General features: G+C 37.0%; 1 protein-coding gene across 1 annotated transcript in view; it reads right to left on the bottom strand.

Moving 5' to 3' along the window:
- rapgefl1 (Rap guanine nucleotide exchange factor (GEF)-like 1) overlaps nucleotides 1–23276 on the bottom strand; it is a 41870-nt gene that overhangs the window by 16521 nt on the left and 2073 nt on the right. Inside the window, exons 2-3 of the mRNA XM_042504516.1 lie at nucleotides 22491–22786; nucleotides 3230–3308 (exon numbers count right to left, since the gene is read on the bottom strand). Of these exons, the coding sequence (XP_042360450.1) occupies nucleotides 3230–3308; nucleotides 22491–22786 (375 nt within the window). The remainder of the gene's footprint in view (nucleotides 1–3229; nucleotides 3309–22490; nucleotides 22787–23276) is intronic.

The following is a 23276-nucleotide window of genomic DNA, read 5'->3' on the forward strand; positions in this document are numbered from 1 at the left end:
CTATTTGGAATAGTCATGTGCTGAGATTTTGAACTTTTTAAACAGATTGTTTATATTCATTTATATGTTCTCAATACAAAAAGAAACTTAAAAGAAATTTTTGAGTTGTCAGAATTGGGTGGAAGATATGTATTTATATTGATTGACACTGATCTTGTGTATGTGTCCCTTTTAATTATTTTTTGTCCCCTCTCTAAATTTGCACTTTTCCGCGGGTCTGTGAGTTTTTCGTCCTTCAGCAGCAGTTTGAGGAGTTCGAGAAGCAGGGTGGATAGTTGATCTGTTGATCTGATCACAGCTGATCAGATCAGACCGATCAATAAGAGGAGCAGCTGCTAGAGTGAGTGAAAGCAAACTTTAAGACTTAGAGCAATGAAAGGTGAAGCTTCACTTTCACTGTGTCTTACATTCTGCTGCTCCGTCTATGCCCAGGGTACACTCTATGCTCCGAGAGTGTGGTGCAAAGAAAACCTGAATGTGATATAGATTCAGACAGCACTCCTAATGAACGGCCCAGCTCCAAAAACATACATTTTAAATGTGGTGGCAAACATTGTGGCGAGCCGCAATGTTGTATTTTTAAATCATTGTATATTTTATTCTTTTCTTTAGGTGAAGTCCCAAGAAAATCCCATTGTGGATTTCTACCTCACCTGCACATGAAAACTGTTTTATGTCCTTTTTGTGTTTTTTTTCCCTGTATATCTAAATGTGCAAATAAATAAACTAAAATAAACTAAACTACAATCCCCATAATACTTTAGGGAATGCAAGCTCAGGGTGTATTGTTTAGAGAGGAAACAATTAGTAGATGTTTCAGTGTTTGGCGGTCAGGAACAAGCATAAACAAGACGACTAACCAAAAACAAACATGGATGCCAACTATTGCACATTCTTATACAAAAACAAACGACTATACGCACACTATCAGCTTGGTTCTATGAAGCGACATTTGTGCTGAAAAGACCCAAAAATTACGAAAGTTAAAATCTTGAACAGAGAGGCAAATAGGACTGCAGACCTGACAGATGGAACTGGAGCTGAGTGAATTTGTGTGAAACAAAGATAACTTAGGGTAAAGCTGTTTATTTACAGCTACATCTCACAGTTTTTAAGGGGAAACTTTGGTATTTTTTTGAGCTGGACCTGATTAACCATGTTCTCATGTTGTTTTGTAAGTGACTAATGGAAACAATAAATTTTGAAACTGATCCAGTATTGAGAGAAACGGGCTGCAATGAAATCCCTAAAGGCGATTGTGCTCCGTCAATTGACATCAATTAAACTTGATTGTTTTTGCTACCTAAAGGGAAAAATAGCAAAATACAAGAGTGAATGGCAAATAAATAATGATTATTTTACTACTCTGGGTAAGGTAAGGGCATAATAAAATGTTAAAAAGAAGATGTTACGTGCAAAACACCATTAATTACAACAGAATGAATGAGTCCCTGAACGTTTCATCTTCATGCTCATATGAATCTATTTCTTACAGACACAAAGGTGAAGACGACAAAAGATGATTTCTCGGTTTTGCTTTTTCTCTGAAAAGGAAAAAAACCAGCAGATGAAGATGAAGACGAGTATTTCTCTCCGTCCATCCCTCCCACTCTTCTTCCACCCACATCCTCTCTGCTCTACTTCCTCTCATCCCTCCTCCTCCCTCTGGCTCTTTATCCCTCTCTCTTTCTGTGTGGGTGAGTATTTAAGTGGAGGACTATCACTCAGTCTCTGCAGAGAGAAAAGAAAACAGATTCATTTGCATTTTTAATGACGCAGCACCAACCGAAACTTTCTACCCAGCTTTATGGAGTCAGCTGTTATCATCTGTCTGCACTGTTACTGTTTTTATTTCTTCAGGTGCTTCCACTGAATGTGTAGCTGTTAGCTTTATTGCATTTTTAAATCCTCTGTCATTGTTACACCTGTGCACAGACCAAACTTTAGTCAGGGCATCTTACGCTGGCTTCACCCTGGATGTGTAAGCGCTGCAAAGTGCAACGATTTTCCATGAAGCGCCATTCATTTCCTTTAAACGCCCATGTTAACCCTTTGAACGACATCAGTTTTCTTGTGCTCCGTTCAGACACCTTTCACATGAATTTAAACCTCTAAAACAGGAACAAAGTGGTGTTTTTTTTAAATATGGCTAAAAAAGCACAGAGCAACTTGGTCAGAGGCATCCCAAAAATTGCAAGAAATCAGGACAAAAAAAAAGACGAATGAGCAAGAGAGAAATTATTTTCAGATATTACAAAATAAATAAATAAATAAATGTCCAGACCACTATATTTATAATTATTACAATTACTATCAACTACTTTATCTTAAGATTTATTTCTTATTTTATTTGGGTTTTAACCGGGGAGACGAACTGAGCTTTTTGTGCTTTCCTACTCTTTCAAGTAGTAAAGAGAATTAGGATCCAAATTTATTTATTCTTACTAGTAGTGGGGCTAAAAATTTTACATTTGTCCTGTGGGTGGTGCTACACGAAAGGTGATTCAGGGTCATGGCTAAATGGTAACCCTAGATTTGCAATACTCTTGCAAGTCACATCAAAATATTCTTGTCTTGCTGTATTATGGTGTGACAATGCTGTGGTGAAGGTCTGCTTGTGGTTAGGCAAAAAAAGCACTTGGTAGGGAAAGACATTGGTTTGGGTTCAAACTTGAAACATGCGACACAAAATCTTGCAGGAGTTTTCAGGAATCCGGGTTATTATCTAGACGCAACCATTATGGTGTCATTCAAATCTAAAAGGTTCATCCTCTGAGAGCAGGAACGTCATTAGGACATTTCATTGAAATGTGTTTGTTAGATTTTCTACCTGACGGACAGATTGAAGATTTCCTGAGTGTTGGACTGGCAAACTGAAGGAAGTGAAACATGAAGCCAAAGCTGCTCAGACAGTGCAAGCCTGCAGGCGGTGAGCAGGGAAGAAAACACAATGCGTCAGCTACAAGACTGAAACAAAGCAAACAGATCAAACTGTGGCTGACCAAACTGGAGAAAAGTCACGGATAAAGTGACATGAAATCGAATAATGCTGCCAAAAACCAGAGTTCCACTGTGACTCTGAGCCGCACAGTTCTACAGTCAAACACTCACATGTGTTTGGACGTCTGTGTCTGTCGGACTCCATTAGGCAGTCATGCAGACACACAACACAGCGCTGTGAGCACATTCTATCAAGGTAATTATGCATGTGAATGTGAGTGAAGGATACTGCTGCAGCAGGACTTGCTGGAACCTGTCGGCCGTCAGGAAGATGGGATGGGTCAACATGAAGTCATCCAGCAGGGTTTCTGCACAGAGAGTCGCAGACAGAGAGGTTAGTTTTACAGACTGTACCTGAACGTGACCTGGCATACTTGTGCAGGAAGTGCTGAGTGTGACAGAAGCTTAACCTTGAAGAAAGAGCGGCAAAGTAGAAGCAACTGGCACTGACTCTTTGCAACCTGGGCAAATTGACTTGATTTCTTTCAAAAACATGGGAAAAAGATAATAAGCAGCTTATGATGAAACAACCCAGAAATTTCCAAGAAATTAGTCAAAAACATAAGAAAATTACCTAAAAAATAGCCACAGAGAAAAGATACAGTAAAGAAAAACAAATCTTTAAAAAATTAAATAAATAAAAGATTCAAAAATAGTGCCCAAACGTTACCCAAAAAACTGTCTAAAAATTACAATAATTTTGAATATATAATTAGAATAATTAGTCTGGATCTCTTTTCCCCCCAGCTTTTTAAAAGAAAGTAATTCTCTAAATCTACTAATTTCTTGAAATTTGCGGGACATTTCTTGCCAATTGGCTCATTGCCTTTTCATGTTTTCGAAAGAAATCAAATATATTTGCTCAAGTTTCGAAGGTTTAAATACTTGTGAAAGGCATACGGAACAAGAAAAGTGATAGGATAATAATGATAACAGAATGAAAAGTAGAGCAAGTATTGACTGTTTTTATTATCAGATAATATGCTGATTCTTGATGTATGGTTTTCTCTACAGCCAGAAAATGCTAAAGTGAAGAATGCAAGTCAAAGGTGACATCATCACGTATCGTATTTGGTCTGACCTACAGTCCACAACCCACAAAAATTGCCTAAAAGTTACATAACCGAGAAAAAAGCAGTAAATCATCATATCAGATAAGCTGAATCCAAAGATTGGTCGACATTTTGTTAAATAAATAGCTTTAAAAAATCTAATCTTATCAATAAAACATTTCAGTACAGGGTGTTTCTTTTGACTGGGGGGAAGGATCGGCAACTGGCTGATAAGAATTGGGCAACAGGCAGAGCAGAATTGGATATCTGGCAAAGCAGGATCAGGGAACAGATAGGTTAGGATTGAGCAAGGGTCAAATCATAACATTTTAGAAGAGCACAGAGAATCTTTTTGTTTGAAATATAACCAAAGTGTAATGATATCAACTTTTTTTTTAATTACCGTGGATTAACTCAAAATCTGGAAACTGGCAGGTTAGGACCAGACAATGGGCAACTAGGAAGGTTTAGGGGTAAGGGTTAAGTCCGTGTTGAGAGGTTTTAGGTTTTAAAGAAAAAGATTTAACCTTTTCTGTTTAAGAACTTCACAACAGCTGAACCCTTAGGGCCCCCTTTCATATTACACACAAGTCACTTTTCAAAATCAAGCATAAAAATATTATACATTAATATTATTTTCTATTTTCATTTGGTACATTTTTTTAACATCAGTCCTAATCATAAATATCAAATATTCAATAATTTTCGGAATTTTAAATGCCAGATTATTGTCAAGCGATCACTATGTTTTTAAAGGTTATTTTTGGGGCTTTTATTGCCTTTAATTGACAGGACAGTGTGAGCGTGAAAGGGGCCCGTGGCCACTGCAGTGAGAGCACAGCCTCTGTGCATGGGGCGCCGCTCTATCCACTGAGCCACAATATACTACATGCAAAGTAGAATGTTTTAAATTATCACAGTCTGGGATATGCCAATGATTTGCAGCAAAACTGATTGTGACAGTGTGTGGCAATAGCATGTATTTTCTCCATATGCCAAATATAGTAAAAATGACATCAGGTGGAAAATAGTAAAAAAATGACAAGAATGATGCCCCGAAATAATACATTGCATATTTTCATGCTTTGATGGCTCTGGGATCAAAAATTGCAGTTTGAATTGGTTTCAATAGCGCATTTTTTGCACTTAACAGAATGAATGCAACAACTTTGTTTCCACAGTGTATTTTAGACTTATTGTGGGAGCTGAACTAGAAATTCAAAGATGAAACAAAAATACACGATCCTGCCAAAATGTATTCCGTATGCATAAACATAGCCAAAATTATCAAAAAAAAAAAGAAGAATCAAAACACCCTAAGGGCTAAATAAGTATTTGACTGCTGGAAAATAACCTTTTAATAAAACTAGGCTGTCTCCACAGTAGAAACACACGTATACTTTTGAAATTGGTGTTACATGACCAGAGAAAACAGATAAAAAGGATGCTTTTACTCAAGACGTAATAAACCTACAACTACCAGAATGCACTGCAATGCACCAGACCAATATAAATGCTCTCACGGGTGGGTAACATAATTCAAACTCATACATGTGAAACCATGGCGATCTTGTATTGTAGCTAAAAAGTCAACTAAAGCATGTGTCTAAAAACATCTAAGGGGAGACAAATACACAGCTCTGTGAAAGAATCTGGGTTCATATTGATAACCGCTGCCTAGTTTTACTGTTTGATTCTAGTTTTTCAGCCTCTGTTTTGACTGTGCAGGAAAAAGTATCACACCCACTTCCTGCTCACGCTTCGCTATTAGTGCTAAAAAAGGCACTAAAATGTGTTTCTGTGAACGTTTTAGGCAAAAAATAGGCAACACAAAAACATAATCTTGATTTACTCAATCAGCACTGCCTAGTTTTACCATTTGATTGGATTATCGGGGGATATCTTTTTCTGTGATTTCTGGTTGCTCTGCTCCTGTTCTCTCATCTGCTTTGTGTCAGAGTTTAATTCATTTGTTAGTGTTTCACTCATTTAGGATATTTTCATATTCTTATTTCAAAGTCTGTATATATTCTTAATAATTACAATTGATCGCTCTTTGAAAAGGTGTACTTGTATTAGTATGCTGTTATATTATTACAACAGTGACATAAAATGTCACTCAAAATGACTATAATATCGTTTATCGCAAGTATTTCTGGGACAACATATAGTTTAACAAAAGCAGTTATCATGACAGGCCAACAGCTAACAGCCCAACCAGCCAAAACCTAAAAATATCTGGCTGAAATGTGGTTTTCAGAAAGTCTCACGAGACTGAAGATGTAAAGTGAATGCATAAAGAACTGTAGAGAAGCAAACACAAATGTATGGAAATGAACAATCAGATTTAATTATATACATTTAATTAAATGGCTGCAAGAAATTTACACGCATGCACACACACACACACACACACAAATGTTTACATTACAGAAACTCACTTCCTGTTTTTGTTACAGATTCGCTTCTGAAATAAACCCTAAACACACACACACACACTAAATGTAGGCCACGAAGACATATTTAGCCTTGCTGTTCTTGATATGCAAAATCAGAACTAAAGCTTTATGACGCAAAAAGATGAGAGACAGATAGACGTTTCTATTTTTGCAGAAACTGTGGAGACATTCAGAGAAACACTGCTGATGCCAAACATAAAACCTGTTTTTTTGTTAACTAAAACACTGTGTTAAACCCTCAGCTGCTGCAGCAAATGGCTGTAATTTAAGATGCTGAAACAGCACGACTCAAAACCTGTGGTCACATTTACTAAACTATACTGCTGTGTGTGTGTGTGTGTGTGTGTGTGTGTGTGTGTGTGCGTGCGTGTTGCATGCTGCAGTGGGTGTGTCCTCCCCGGGTCCGCCTCTCTGCAGGCGGTTACCATAGAGACACCACGTTGCCGACAGTGAGAGGATGAAGAGGGAAATGTGAGAGAAGAAACACTGAAAAGAAAATGAACATGTGAGTGCGTGCATGTGTGTGTGTGTGTGTGTGTGTGTGCGTGCGTGTGTGTGTGCATGTGTGGTATTGATAACAGAGTCAAAGTGATATTACACCTCTGACACTGATGATGTGGTTGACTAGTCATATGATCAGCACTACACTGGATGCATCCCAGTTACATTCCAGTGGTTCTGTTGCCTCTTTTTTCAGTGACATTCACAGTCCAGTTAGATTTTTCTGTCCATCACTTGTAGAGAGTACTTTGTGCACAGGTAAACTGTTACAGCTGAAACTGCACAACCCTCAAGCCTCTTCTGTATTGAATTATGCACATGTCACCTGAAGTAGAAAAGTAAAATCCAGTTCAGTTTAATTCCTGCACACTATGGTAGGAGTTCTGACCCCTCTGTCATAGCATCTCTCAACAAACCATACCAGTAGCTGGTATGTGTTTAGGTGATATTGTGCATAAGGATGCACAATATCTAACTGTTAAGCCACAAACTAAATGACTCTTTTTTTCTTTTTCATTCTTTAGTTGTGACTTTGAATTATATTATTTAGGACAGCAGAGTTTAAATATGTTAATGTGTAATAAATATAAATATAAATTTCCATCTAATTATTTGACAGAGATTACGTTATTTTATTTAAGACATACATTGGTTGACATACCTGGCATGATTTGTGTTATTAAAGAAATGAATTTATTGTCTGAATTAAGGAACATGATTTGTTTGTCAGGCCAATCAATTATCCCAATTATAATAATAATGGAAAACTTATATTACTATGTATTATTTTTGTAATTTTGTATGCTTGTCCCTTTTTTAATAATTCTGTGCCCCATCTCTAAATTTGGATGATTTTTGGGGTCTGTAAACGCAGTGCAGGCAAATAAACATTTTAAAAGTCAGAGCTGTTTTTTGTTTTTGATTTGGTTCGGTCAGGGCTATGGAATATTAAATCATCCATATTTTCTCACCACATCTAAGCTTCAAACCCTCAGGTGTGCATAATCTACAAGTTATACACTTCTTTTTTATTACCAGAATGTGAAATCATCACTTATCAAATTAGTTTTGGCCATGAGAGGCGGGTAATTATCAGTTATTGGCTGGGAAAAAAACACATCATGCATTCCTAGTGCTTTAAGTATGTGTGTATAACTGTGGATTTATCTGATGTGTTTCATGTAGATTAGCTGTGGTGTCTGATGTATTTATGCACCTATGTATCCATGTGAGGCCATGTAAAAACTGTAGCAATGAATGTCTTTGCAAAAGGATGATTCAGAATCTTCTATCTAAATAATTCACTAAAGTCTGAATCAGATTTGGCATTAAAAAAAAATTGGGTGTGCATGTGTCGGATGTATATTCACAGCTACAGAGGGTGGAAAACATGCACATATTAATGAATTTGCAGTGAAAGCCATTTGAAGAATGATCTGCAGAAAGACGCAGAAGAGAGAAAAGATGGTGTGAATGTGGCGAGAGGAAGGAGTGAAAGAGTGTGAACGTGGGAGAGAGAGGAGAGAAAACAGCTGAATCCAAATGGGATGTAAAGAACGCCAACAACCTCCCAGACAAATCTTATCAAGAAAATGGTTATATAAAAATAATTAAGTTATGATTTGCAGCAAGATTCTCCTTTTAGTGCTGAAAAAGCAAGCTTGTGTTAATGGCAGTTAATATCTTGTGCGTGTGAAATGATAAGAACTGCTTATGAACATGTCTTCTTGTTTATCTATCTCACAACTTCAGACAGAAATCTGACGCCATATAACAGGCCGTCGTGCATGAACATGGAAACATATTTATGTACAGTATAAATCGGCTTGCATGACTATGTATTTGAACGCCCTTACACAACAGCAAGCGTGACAGGAAAACTGCTCAGGTGTACTTACATAGGTGGATTCTATTAACCGTTAATCCAAAGAATGTGTGCTCCCTCAGCTTTGACACATTTTCTCTCTGGACTGCATGTGCCAAAATTTCCTATATGTAATTCTGAAGAGCGTCACACATCCAGTCGTCTCTTCGCTGAAGCCACTGACAGCCCTCTGGCAAATCATGTATCGGCTCCATAATGGACCTTAAATATAAGCTCCATCCTGATGGCTTTGCCCCCATCGTTGAAGTCCCTCACATCCAAGTAGGTTAATTTAATGGATCTGAACTGTCCCGCATTTTCTAATCTTTCTAAACCTATTCAGCCTGTCCACACTATTTCCAGGTTTCCACATATTGATTTACTTTGTGATAGCCCACCACAATTAAAACATCAGCTGCCACATACTGATGTTGCAGCACTGATGTTTTGGAGCTGGACCGTTCTTTAGAAGCAATATTATAAGCTGTTCAGTTAGTCATTGCGCCACACTACCAGAGCACAGAGCTATTCTGGGCACACACGGAGCAGCAAAGCATCACGCACAGTGAAAGTGAAACTTAATACATTGACCTGAGTCTTAAAGTCTGCTCCTCTCATCCATCAACCTGATCAGCTCTAACCTGATCGACACATCAATTATCTGCTTTGTGACTCAAACTCCTCAAACTGCTGCTGAGTGAAAAAAAACTTGACAAAAAAACCTGACTAGTTCACGAAGCAGTAAAACATCTGAATTTAGAGAGGGGGCACAGAGTGATAAATAAAGGGACACATACACATACGCTCGATTAAAAAAAAACGTGAAGAAATGGCAAAGAAATGCAGCAGAGGACAGTTAAAAAAGACAAACAGTTGAGGACAGTAAAGAATTGCAGCAGAGGACAATAAATAAACGCAATACAGGACAGTAAAGACACACAGTACCGGATAGTTAAGAAACAAAGTACAGGACAGTAAAAAGAAAAAAAAACAAGTACAGGACAGTGGAGGACAGTAAAGAAAGGCAGTACAGGACGATAAACGAACACAGTAGAAGACAGAAAAAAACACAGCACAGGATGGTAATGAGGCAGAGTACAGGACAGTAAAAAAATGCAGTATAGGATGGTAAAGAAACACAATACAGGACGGTAAAGAAACACAGTAGAGGACTAGGATAGGATGGTAAAGAAACACAGTCGAAGAGGGTAAAAAAAAAAAACCAGTACAGGACAGTTAAGAAACACAGTACAGGGTGGTATAAAAATACAGAACAGGACAGTAAAAAAAAACAAAGTAAGAACAGTAGAGTACAGTGAACAAAGGCAGGAAAGAAAAAGAAAATAATAATAGAAAAAAAGGACAATTTTTCAGTACAATGATCACCTTTACTTTTGCGGCTTTAAGTACATTTTTCTTACAATACTTTTTATAAGTGAGGTTTTAAATGCAGGGCTTTCAGCCATAGTGAAGTATTTTCACAATGTGTCAGTAGTACTTTTACTTCAGTCCAGGATCTTAATATTTCTCACACTTCTGACTGTTGACTATTACCATCAGTCTATCCAGATTTCATGCAGAATGTGGTTCAGACTTGTGGTGTATCAATGTAGTCCTAAAATCAGCAGCTCATTATAATAAGTGAAACTATCCTGAGAGAAAAACTGACATTATATTTCCTGCCGAGACATGGAAGTTTTCTTGTATTTTAGTTTGAAGCCTCTAATTTAAGTCTGTGTTTTTTTTCTCCTCCCACCTCCTCTCTCCCTCTCCCTCTCTCTTCTTCCCACTCCTCTTCTCCAAATGTCTTGTTGAGAGCTGGTTGCTATGTGAACAGGTGCTAAAGAGCCTCTTATCTATCTGCACTCGCACACATAGTCCATGCATGTCCATACGATACACAAATAAAAACACATCTTCACAAAACAGGAAGCGGAGCGAGGGAAACCTGCAGCTCAGAGGGGCTGAGGAAGATGAGGAGGAGGGAGGTGAACGCATCCAGAGAAAGAGGTGAACGAGTGGGCAGCATTTTCACGTCTTTTTGTAAAGAGAAATCAGCCTCCCACGCAGATCAGTCCTGTCACACTGCCTCTCTCTCTGACTTTCTTTTCTGTTTGTGCGTCTGCAGCCGACTCGTCTGCAGTGTTTCTGCTTTATGAAGCGGTTTCAGGGTTCAAACCCACAACATCACAAGTGCGTTAAAGATTTCACAGGAGAGCAGAAAAGTCAGTAAAATTTGATTCATGCTTTTTTTCACACTGCCTACTCCATCTGGTAGACTACACACTTATTTTAAACTTGATTTTAAATCATTTTAAATAATCTTTTTATCTTTGCAGCTCTCGTCTGCACTTTTGCTCATTTAAATGGTGATTTTTATGACTTATATATATATATATGTATGTATCCTTTCTAATATCTTATAATTTATTGCTCAATAAAGCATTTTAAATTGCCCTATTGTAGAGAATGTACTATAGAGATAATGCTGCCTTGCCTTTCTCAGTATGGTGACACTAAAGTAAAAATAAATCTCACCCAAATTGTTTCTCTTTTTGCAGGATTACTGCATCAGTGGTCATGGAGATTTTATCTCACATGAACATTTTTGTTATGAAGATCAATTATCTAAGTCACAAACTGCTGCTGAGGAAAAAAAGAACTCATGGAGAGCTCTTCCTCCGCAGCGTTCATGGACCCCCAAAAGCCTCCGCATTTAGCAAAGTAGCAACACCACAAAGTAGAAATACTCTGTTAAGTCATCCATTCAAAATTTGACTATTTTTTAATTAAACAATACTAAAAGGTGGCGTGTGTAAAATTTAGGGGGATGTGGTGTCGTCTCACGGTGAGTATTGCAACTGTCTGAAACTTTTCGTGATTAGAATTCAGAGGCTCTTCCTCTCCAAAACAAGCAGACTAGGTGATTAAAAACAATTTAAAAACACATAATAAAATAGTTTTGCGTTACAAATCTGTGTTTCTCCAATGTTTGGCATGTCGAAGTCGGGCAGAAAAAACAAACAGACCAAGTGATTTACACTGAAAAAAATGTTTGTTTGTTTGTTTGTTTTTTTAAATTCAGGTAGAACTGCTTTATTCAGTTGCTCCGATGCTGCTCATTGCAGTTGGGCTGTTCACTACGATGATCATCTAAAAAAGTAAATATCCCTACACACTGGACCTTTCAGTATTCCACTAAATGTACTCAGGTACATTCCACTGCTAGGAAACAACTGAGCAATAAAGGCGTCATTTAGCAGAAATGTTATTTACATTCTGCTTCACAGCGTAACACACCTGAACACACCTGCCTCAACACGCCTGCACCTGAGTGTGTGTGTGTTAGTGTGTGTGTGTGTGAGTGTGTGAGCGTGTTACGTAAGACGCTTAGCCAGGTTTGTTCTGCTTTTATGAAATTGTCAGGAAACTTAATGTCTTTCTGTTTTACCTGCGAGGCAGCTGTTAAAACACACACAGTGACAATATCATGGGATGGGAGGCAGATGTTGCCCATAGCAACCACTGGCCAATTGTTGTTCCAAAGCTCTGTAAAAAAACATCTGCTGCTGGAGATTTTCATGATGGTGACGCCACGTTTGTAACTCTCTTGTGTAATCTGTTTTTTTAGGCACCATTAACTTGTTAATAATCAATGAATTAGTAAATATTTATATGGTGAAGATAAGATGACAAATATATCACTTTATATCCTGATATATTGACTGAAGATTAAAAAATAATTAGCCAGGAACTCTAACCAGCTGTTTGTCTGGATGTCTGGAATTGTTTCGTTTTGTTTTGCATCCTGTTGTCAAAATCTGAGGTTTCTAATTTATGTAAATTATAAAGTTTAAAGATTACAGAGGAAAATCTGAATAGTTCAAGTAAAACATGTTTAACATGTTCATGCAACCGTTCACAGGCTGTTATGTTAATAATGGAGGGCGGGTGTGAGGCACGCACACACACATACTAATTATTTTCTAAATCCTCGCTGTCTGAGCGACACACCTTCTCTCTCTCTCTCACATACGCACACACACACACACACACAGATGGTGATTGTGATTATTGTGTGTTGTATTAGATTGAGGTAATAACCTTTACGTAGATAATCCACGTTCAAGGTTCAATCTTACTTCACATACACACACACACACACACACACACACACACACACACACACACACTCATTGGCCAGGATTTCAAAAGACACATTCTCTATGTGCATCATGGGAAACCAGTAAGCTCAGTGAAGTGATTTTGACGTTGTGGCCACGACTGGTACCTTAACTCCTGGTTTTATCACATGACGCACACTGACCCAAAAAGAATTATATATAGTTAAAATAAATATATCGTTTGATTATTCATTGCAGCTCTTGGAGCACAGAGCGCACTCTGAGCACAGACGGAGCAGCAGAACATCCAAAAGTTTGTATTTGCTAGCAGCAGCTGCTTCTCTCATCCATTGATCTGATCTGATCAGCTCTGAACAATATCCTCGTGTGAGCTTATTTAATGCAACACAAGCTAGCGTCAGCAATAAATTCAGTTAGACTGCATTGTTTTCTTAGGGCTTGGCAATACATCAATATTATATTGGTATTCTGATATGACTTTAGATATTGTCTTAGACTTTGGATATTGTAATAAAAGTGTGTGTTGTCTTTTCTTGTTTTTAAAGGCTGCATTACAGTAACGTGATGCAAGTTTCTGAATTTACCAGTCTCTTTAAGGAGTTCTATTATTTGCCTTTACCCACTTAGTCATTATATCAACGCTACTGATGTTTTTTAGCAGAAACTTTTAGCCTCTTAATCCTTTGAAACCTGAGCATACTGGGTTGATATCTGTAAAAAATGGGAAGAGGGCAATGAGCAACTTACAGGAAGAAATAACCAAAAAAATTGCAAGAATTATTTAAAAAAGAGAGAAAGAAAAGACAAAAAGTTTAACTAAACTAAATAATATTTTGTTTAAAAAAAAGGATTAAAAAAATGGAGAGAAAAAGAATGTCAAACAAGGAAATTACCTGAAAAAGGGCCTAAAATTAATAATAATTCTTTAACATCATTTTCAACACATAATTATGATAATTAGAAGTATAATTTTCTGGATATCTTCCCCTAGCTTTTTTAGAAATAACTTTCTAAATCTACTAATCACTTGCAATTTGTAGACATAACTTGCCAAACTGCTCATTGCTTTTTTTCCCCATGGTTTCAAAAGAAACCAAACCAATTATCCTAACGCTCAAAATACTTGTGAAAGGCATCTGAGTGACATCTCTCCAGATTTTCATGTTGTGGCAGACATTAAATCAAAGTATGTTCTTGTTAAAGTATTCATGTAAAAGTGTGTCTGCGTGTGTGTGCGTGTGTGTGTGTGTGTGTGTGTGTGTGTGTGTGTGTGTGTGTGAGAGAGACGCTCCCAAGTGGAGCAGGTTAAACCAGGCAGGTGAGAATCCATCATCACTGGATGTCAAACGTGACGTCAAACATAACATCAGAAAAACATTAAAATTGTGAAATGTGTGTGTCTGTGTGTGAGCTGAAATAAAAGCTGGATGTGGGTCACACTGACTGAGGAGGATCAACAGCCTCTGCAGTAATTAAATATGAAGCACGGTGTAATTTTCAGGCTGTGGAGACAAAAACACATCACATCAGGACGCTTGTCTTCCTGTCTCTCACCCCTGCAACAACATGGAGACATGAAGTCACAGCGTCTCTCTGCCCTTGTTACTCATATTTATCATATAACAACAGCTCTACTTTCAATAACTGGCGGGTTTAACTACCTACAGTGGGAAAGTAGTAAGTAGGACTTGGCGAAATGGCCTAAAAATAAAATCTCTAATTTTTTTCCATCTTTAAAACAAACTACAAATGACCAAGACATTACTCAAAACAAGTTTTGCTTTTATTTTAGCAAAAAAACTTAATTTATTTTGAGCAATTCTTCAGAATTTTGACCAAAAGAAAAGCTTTTTAAACTTTTCGAGTTTAAAAAGGCAAGGTTACTGTTGACGTGTCCAGCGAGGGATCAGGGATGGTGCCAACCTCAAATGTGAGGGAAACAGTACAAATCTGTCTTTAAGTTGTGACATACATCACATATACATTTAACTCTGTGACTCTGCGACAGAGGTCTCTTCCTCTCCAAAACAAACAGAACAAGTGATTAAAACCAGTAAAAAAAACTGACTAAAGCAATCAGAAATCAGTTTTTCTGACACTGTTCATTGCAGAGCGGCTTCGAACCATAATGGCTGATACAAAAATGCAAATGTCCCCATGTAGACACGGTGTTTGGTTTGTCCATTCTGGGCTACTGTAGAAACATGGCAATGAACACTGCGACCTCTGAGGGACCTGCCCCACATGTCAATGTAAACAACTCTTATTTTCACCAGATTATATGATAATAAAAAAAGAAAAACATATTATATAATATTCCATTTCTGCCAATGTATCCCCCTAAATTCTACACAGTGGACCTTTAATCTTGGTGAAAACAAAGCACTAATCTGCTGTGAGAACAAACTGTTTATGTCTCTAGAAACTCGAAGAAATGAGTTAATCACAGACCTTTGGACTGCAGCTCAGCTAAAAGAAGGACAACAACACAGTCTGTAACACAGTCAGGAATTTGCTCGAGGCAAAAAATGCTCTTAAAAGTTAAGACAAAAACTGCTAAAAGGCGTCTGTTCCTCACATTTCATCTTATTTATTATTTGTTATTCCTCTGTCTACTGCCTGTCCCCTCTGGGCCACTGTAGGTGATGTAACCATAATGTAAAGTGTTTTTTTTTTAGTTAGAAATCAGTTGAACATGAAGCCTGAAGAAAATTTGTCAAATTCACTGAAACATGACAAACATTCAAACTGACGTTTTTTTTATGATTGTGATCAAATGTATGATAATTATGAGATATTAGGTTTGCAACAAATAGACAGATGGACATACATTTGATTGAAAACTGTTTAGCTTTTTTCTTCATTTAGATTTCCTGTCTAATTTTTTTAAACTGAATATCTTTATTTTCAGAAATCTTTAATTAATTAATTGTGACATTGAAAATAATGTTTAGTACAAAAATCCTGACTGATTTTAACTGTGACTGTTTTTAACTTGTTTCAATTGACTCATTGTTGTATTTTAGTTACCTAGTTATTTTTTATTATTTTTTTAATTATTTATTTATAATAATTGATACTGTACATTTTACATTTTTAATTTTATGTCTATATTATGCACTCAGTTCTCTCTTGAAAAATGAGATCTCGATCTCTGTGGGACCCACCTGAATAAATAAAGGTTAGTTGCGGCCTCAAATAATATGTAATAATTATGAGGGGGAAAAAAGCATTAATAATGGATTTTTTCCAACGTGGTGTCTTGTCTAGGGAGAGATTAAAAAATAAACAAAACATTTTATATAGATCAGGTTAAATTTTGGAGAAATGTAAAATGATGCAGCATTAGAACTGAATAGAACATTTCCATTTAGTGAATGAAGCAGCTATAAAATAATATAGCTACATTTGAATTTTTTATTTTGTGGGGAAAATCAAAGCTTCAGCTAAGAGCCAATACAATACAATACAAAGCTGGAAGAGCGTGTGTGTGTGTGTGTGTGTGTGTGTGTGTGTGTGTGTGTGTGTGTGTACAGCGTGTACACTTTGCTTCTCTTCTACAGGACAGTTGGTTCAGAAGTCGTAATTCAAACGATGCATAATTTATCGGCTTTGACTCATTCTGTGAAAAACTCTCAAACTGGACAGTTTGGTTTCTGCAGCACAGTGACAACAGTTTTAGTTGATGCCGCATGGACATCCTGAAAACTTACGTCAATAACAAATTTAACATTTAGATTTTTCAAACAGTTGAAACCTAAAACATGGGGGGGGGGCATTGAGCAATTAGTAGATTTAGAGGATTATCATTTTAAAAAGCTACAGAAAAAAATTATAAAGAACTATATTTACAATTATGCTATAAGGTTGTTATAACTTTCAAGCATTTTCAGGTCTTTTTAACTTTTTGTTTGTGTCATTCATTTATTTATCTATTTTTGCTTTGGGGGTTTTGAGGGGTTTTTGTGAATAAATGGGTAATTTTGTTTTATTTTTTGCTAACTTCTATATAATTTCTTCTTACGTTGCAATTTGCCTTCTTCCCATGTTTTTACAAGAAATCAAGCCAATTTGCTCAGGTATCAAAGGGTTAAAAAAGACACTGCAATATTTAATGCTATTCTGCAATACACATTATACTGTATATCATATTTTAAGATCTACAAGAAAGACTAAAATCCAAAATCATTAAATGAACTACAGTTGCAATAGAGTTAAATAAAGTAGCTACTGTCTTTATTATAACAGTTCTATATTTGCCTTTATCACAGTTAAATAAAGTATTACAAACGTATAATTAAAAGCGGGACTGCTGGTGCTTTTATTTTGAAGCATCTGGCTCGTCCTGTGTCAAAGTGTTGGAAATAAATGGTCGCGATCTGGAGCCGTGCAGATATTACTGTCTCAAAAGTCAACTTGGCCAGCAAGCGTTGAGTTGGGAGTGCTGAGGACGGTCAAGATGGCGATCTTCACAGCCCCATCTTTGCATTATTGTATTAGAGCAAGAATGCTTCTCAGCTTACAGACACTGTTTTTTCACTGGTTTGTTCTGCGCTTTGAGACTCATTAAATGCCATAATAATACAGAATCCTCTGAGAGAGTTTAACAAGAAGAAAGAAGTGGATTATTCATGAATGTGACGAGTGTAGAAAGTAGCAGCGGGATGTCTTCATGACTTAATAAATGTGTGTTTTCTGCTAAAATGGAACACTTTGTGCTCTGCAGGATTTCCTTCAACATATTAGATGAACACTGAACGTGAAGTAAGAACCAAACATCGGGAGGTCTTTATTTCGTCTGCAGCTGTCTATCTTCACGTCTCTGTGGGACCAAAGGAGCCCAAAATAACCCTGAAACGCTTTGGTGACACACACTGTGTCACCAAACTATATTTATATCTAAACCTGAACGAGACGACTTTTAGTCCTTTAATCATAAGTTCACTGTCACTTCAAACACCTGATAGGTGGAGGCAGAAATAAATCTGATCTCTTTGCAGTTTTCAGTAGACGGGGACATGTGCACAAAGTTAGTGATCATGCCTATAGAAGCCCCGTCTTTATTTTATCTATGTTTTGACCGATTTTTAGGCCTTTTCAGTGGAGGAGTCAGGAACCTACTGGACACTCTGACAGGTGACATCGTTCTCTAACTCTGGTCTAGTCTTCCTCTCACCCAATCAGAGAGCAGATACTCAGCAGCATGAACTGATCTTAAAACTGCATTATATCTGCTCAAGTTAAACAACATCAGTCCCACTCAGCAGACTAAATCTGTCCAAAGGGCCCAAGGGAGAACCTCCTCCCTTCCACACAGGCCTGTATTAAAATAATAATATTCATCTGATTCATTCATTAGAATGATCCAATAGAGATTCATTAAATCTGATATCAGTCTTTTAAAATGTGGCTTTTGTCACAGGTGTGCAAAGCTTTACCCCTCAGGGACTGTTGGGCGCATTTTCATGCTTTTCATTCTTCATGTTTTTTGATCATTTTGGCAGTGTTCATGCATATGTAATACATTTTGGCAAGATTGTCTATTTTTGTTTAATTTTAGATTTAACTGCTCAGTCTAAAATACACTGTGTTTACAAATTTGTTACATCCATACTGTTAAGTGCAAAAAAATGCACCACTGAATCCCATTCAAATGGCAATTTTTGATCCTGTAGCCATCAAAGCATAAAAACATGCATTTTATTATTTTTGGGTGTCATTCTGAGACTTTGCCTTAGAATTAGTCATTTTCACTGTTTTCATTTTTACAGTATTTTGCACAATGAGAAAATACATTCTATTTCCACTAGGTGCGCTGTCACAATCAATGTTGCTGCAAATCACTAACAATCCCAGGCTGTGATAATTAAAATATATATAGTATAGTATATTGAAAATAATTCATTTTGTGTTTGTTTGTTTGTTTTTTCATCAAAAATAGTGGCATCATGAGAAAAACCTGGCATTCAAAGAGTTTGGGTTTTTTTTAATTCTGAAAATGAATGAATATCTGATCATTAGGATTAGGACTGACGTTGGTTAAAACATTAACTCAATAAAAGTAGAAAAGAACATTAATGTGCAAATATATTTATAATATCAGTGCAAATATATTTTTTATTTTTGTATTTTTTTTAAATAAATTTTGTTTATTCCATTTTTGTTTTTTGGTTTAATTTCAGAAGTGTTTCAATTTTTTGAAAATACTTTTAAATGTCATCTAAAATACTTAATACAAAAGTCTTTAAAATGTTTCTATAATGTCGGCACCACCTGGAGCCAAGTTTTTATTCTATTTTTTTAGGATCTTGAATATATTATATGTTTTTTTTTTCTTTTGGGGAATCTTAAATATTTATTTTAAAAAATTAGGATTACATTTTTTTTTAATCTTTTTTAATTATTTTTTAAATACTTTTTTTCATTTATTTAGTTTTTAACATTTATATAATGTAGGCACAAATCAAAGAAAACCCATTTCATTTTAGGATATAAAATTATCATTTTTACCTTGCCATTTAATGTAAAATTGCTTAAATACTATCAATATGCTATAAAAAACATAATTCTTTTGTCTTTTCTTTTCTTTTCTTTTCTTTTCTAACATATTGTTCTTTAAAAAAATGTGCCTCTGGAAAAATACAAATAAAACGTGGACACAAACACACCCTGCAGCAATCACTGCTACACACACACACACACACACACACAACCACACAGGCAAACATTCCTGCAGGAACAGATACATACACGCATGCATGCACACCCACTTCAGCTGTAATAAGCAGGCTGCGTTTCTGAAAGAGGACGGCAGCGATTATGTAACCACACACAAACACACACACACACACACACACACACACACACACACACACACACACACACACACACATATATACACACTCAGGCTGCAGGAACAGTCTGTATTTTATGAACTATGAACTGAACATCCTGCAGAAAACAGGCTGTATCTAGAGGATGATATTTTCTCACAGAAACCACCGAATGTCTCAACTGGAGCAGAGACGTCGAGGACAAATTCTAAAATGTCAAATTTAATTTGCTCCCCTCACTTCTTCCCACAGCAGCTGCCTTTTCTTTGCACGTGACACGTCTTCAGCTTTAAACAGGAAAACTGGAGCTGCAGCTAACACTCACGTTCCTTATCGATAATTCCACCTTTGTTTGGTCTATAAAATGTAATAAGATAAGCGAAAAAAAATGTCCAAGGTGACATCTGAAAATGTCTTCTTTTGTTCGACCAACAGTGCGTACTGAGAGAGAAATTTTGACAGTGGGGAATTTAGGCTTTTTTAATTTTTAAAATTATCAGAATAGCAGCAGCAACTTTTTGGTAATAAAGAAAAGAGCTTTGGTCTTCAGCATTATTGTTTTAGAGCTTAAACAATTTGTCAATGACCATCTGCTGGCTTTGCAACAAACACATGTAACAGTCACCAGTCCTGCATGATATGAGCAAGATGTGCAACGTGCATGATGTCGAATGTCAGTTTTACACCTTGCACTTGTACGCACACTCAAGCCCCTGGTCCTGATCTAGTGTCAAACTCTGACACACACAGACAGCAGAGGACAGAAGCAGCATGACCGTAAATTATACCAAAACGCAGTCGAGACATGGATGTATAAAGAGAACTGGATACAGCTTTGGAGGCAGGCCCCAATTATTCCTATAAAAGTTGCTCAGTGTTGCATGAAGCCGAAAAATGTTCAACTTTCTGAGCGTAAAATTATTTGGATCTTCTGCATCATTGGGCCTATAGAGCAGGTGCACTTTGCTGGCCAAGCAGCTAAATTCTGGTTTAGCGCTCTGCTAACTACTAAGATAAAATGAGCTAATTGTGTGGCTCTTCTAGACTTTCAAAAATGTTATCGGACCAATCCTGATACTGAATCTGTGATTTAGCTTGGGTTGTAATGCTCAAACTGCCAACTTCCCTTTTATTATCTCGTGTGTGTCCCTTTTTATAATCATTATTTGTCCCCTCTTTAAATTTGCAAGTTTTTGCGGGTGTGTGAGCACAAAGCAGCAGGAAGTCATGAGTTCTTTGTCCCTCAGCAGCACTTTGAGGAGTTTGAGTAGTGGGGTGGATAACTGATCCATTGATCTGATCACAGCTGATCAGATCAGACCAATGGCTGAGAGGAACAGCTGCTACAGAGTGAGTGAAAGCAAACGTCTAAACCAAGCGCAATGAAAGGTGAAGCTTCACTTTCACTGTCTTACAATTCTTCTGCTCCGCGTGTGCCTAGAGTACACTCTGTGATCCGAGACTATTATGAAAAGAAAGACAGGATGATATATACAGCACTCCCGATGAACAGTCCAGCTCCAAAAACATTAATTTTATATGTGGTGGCACACGTTTTAATTGTGGCGGGCCACAATGTTGTATTTTTACATCTATGTATATTTTATTCTTTTCTTTAGATGAGTTCTACAAAAAGCCCGTTGTAGGTTTCCACCTCACCTGCACATGCAAACTGTTTTATATCCCGTTTATTTTTTTCTGTCTTTATATCTACATGTACAAATAAACTAAACTTGAACTCTGTATCTGAGACAGCTTTACATTAGCAAAACTCATCTGTTCGTCTTAGTTCTAAAAGACTTTACTCTTGTAAAGTGTTAATCATGCTAAAAATAAAACAAGTATTTCCGATAAACAACAGTTCTTGTTAGAATCAAAAACCATCTTTAAAACTTTTCTAAAACGTTCACACGTGTTTACTGCACAGAAGCACTAACACATTCCATTTGTATCTGCCAAAGTCCATCACCTTTACAGCTTATTAAGACTTTGTGAATACTGCAAGTCATAATTCATATTGCAGATCAAATCATTTGAAAAAATGCAAACATTCACACTGAAGTTTTGATATTCAAACTAGATATCGAGCCCATATTGGAGTTCTTTAATGTTGAGTTAAATCAGATACTTAAATTTACTTAGATATTGATTAAATATGTATCTGACACATTAAAACAAAAGCTATAGACACTAAATATGGCACTTTGTCAGCCTGATGTCAGTATGGTCAGATATGTTTTGGCTCTGAATTTTATGGCATGTATGGGGAGCAGTGATGGGGGAAGTAGATCGTTAAAAGTAGATCTTTTAAATAACACAGTGTAGAAATATTGTTACAAGCAGACGAAAACAAAAGTACCAGCATCTAAATATGATGAAAATACCAAGTGTAAAAGTACTGATTATGCAGATTTGCCCATTTCAGAATGAAATATATGGTCAAATATTTGCCAAAAATTAAAGCACAGGTTGGTCAAAAGATGCAAATGCACTTTTGATGTCGAATTAAAGGAGCAAAAAGACAACCTATAACAGTAATTCATAAGGAGATTATTTAGTGATGTAACTGCACCTCATTTGACAGCCAAGTCGGATGTCCTCAGAAAACACAAAGACAAAAAAGCTTCTTGTCTTACCTCTGCAGAGTCCAGTGCGTCTTCCCGCCACGCTGTCCAGCAGAGCAAGGGTCAGGTTGTCCGGTGTGTCTGGAGGTAGAGGCGTCCCTCCTCCTCCTCCTCCTCCAACTCCTCCGACTCCCCCGCTGCTCTCTGTGATCAGGCTGGCCTCAGAGCTCTGCTCGTCACTGGACAGAGACGGACTGCGGACGTCTCCTCCTCCAGAACCAGAGCCGGAGCTATTGGCGCTGCTGGGCACTGTGACCAAACCGGGCCCCGTGGCTGAGGGCCAGGAAGGGGGGTCCTCACTGTCGGGGCTAAGGGTAGGATCAAAAGTTTTAGAAGTTAGCATTCAATGAATGTTTCATTCCACAGAAGTATTAAATAATGACGGACAAATCGTGACATCTTTCACACTTTTACATCCACAGTCTACAACTAACAATTGCTTTCATCATCGAGCTACTCATCATTATTCCTGTTTTCTTTCCCAGTAATGCTAATATTTTAGGGTTTCGGACTGTCGGACAAAGAAAACATTTAAACAAGTATCCTTCAACCTCAGGAGATTGTTTGGACATTATATCAATCAAACAATTAATCCATTAAATTAAAAAAGATGTTGTAAGTTGCAGAGCAGTTTGATGATAATTTATGGGAAACTGTTGGTGCTTTTTGGGACTAAAATTCAGGATAACTTGACCTTGCTGATTTGAAACAGTCTTTAGAATCCAAGTTCCCAAACTTTAAGGACATGCACTACTAAATAACAGGAATACCTCCTTTAATACAAGGCCCAAAACAAAG

The sequence above is a fragment of the Plectropomus leopardus genome, chromosome 17 (assembly GCF_008729295.1).
Source record: "Plectropomus leopardus isolate mb chromosome 17, YSFRI_Pleo_2.0, whole genome shotgun sequence".
Lineage (NCBI taxonomy): Eukaryota > Metazoa > Chordata > Actinopteri > Perciformes > Serranidae > Plectropomus > Plectropomus leopardus.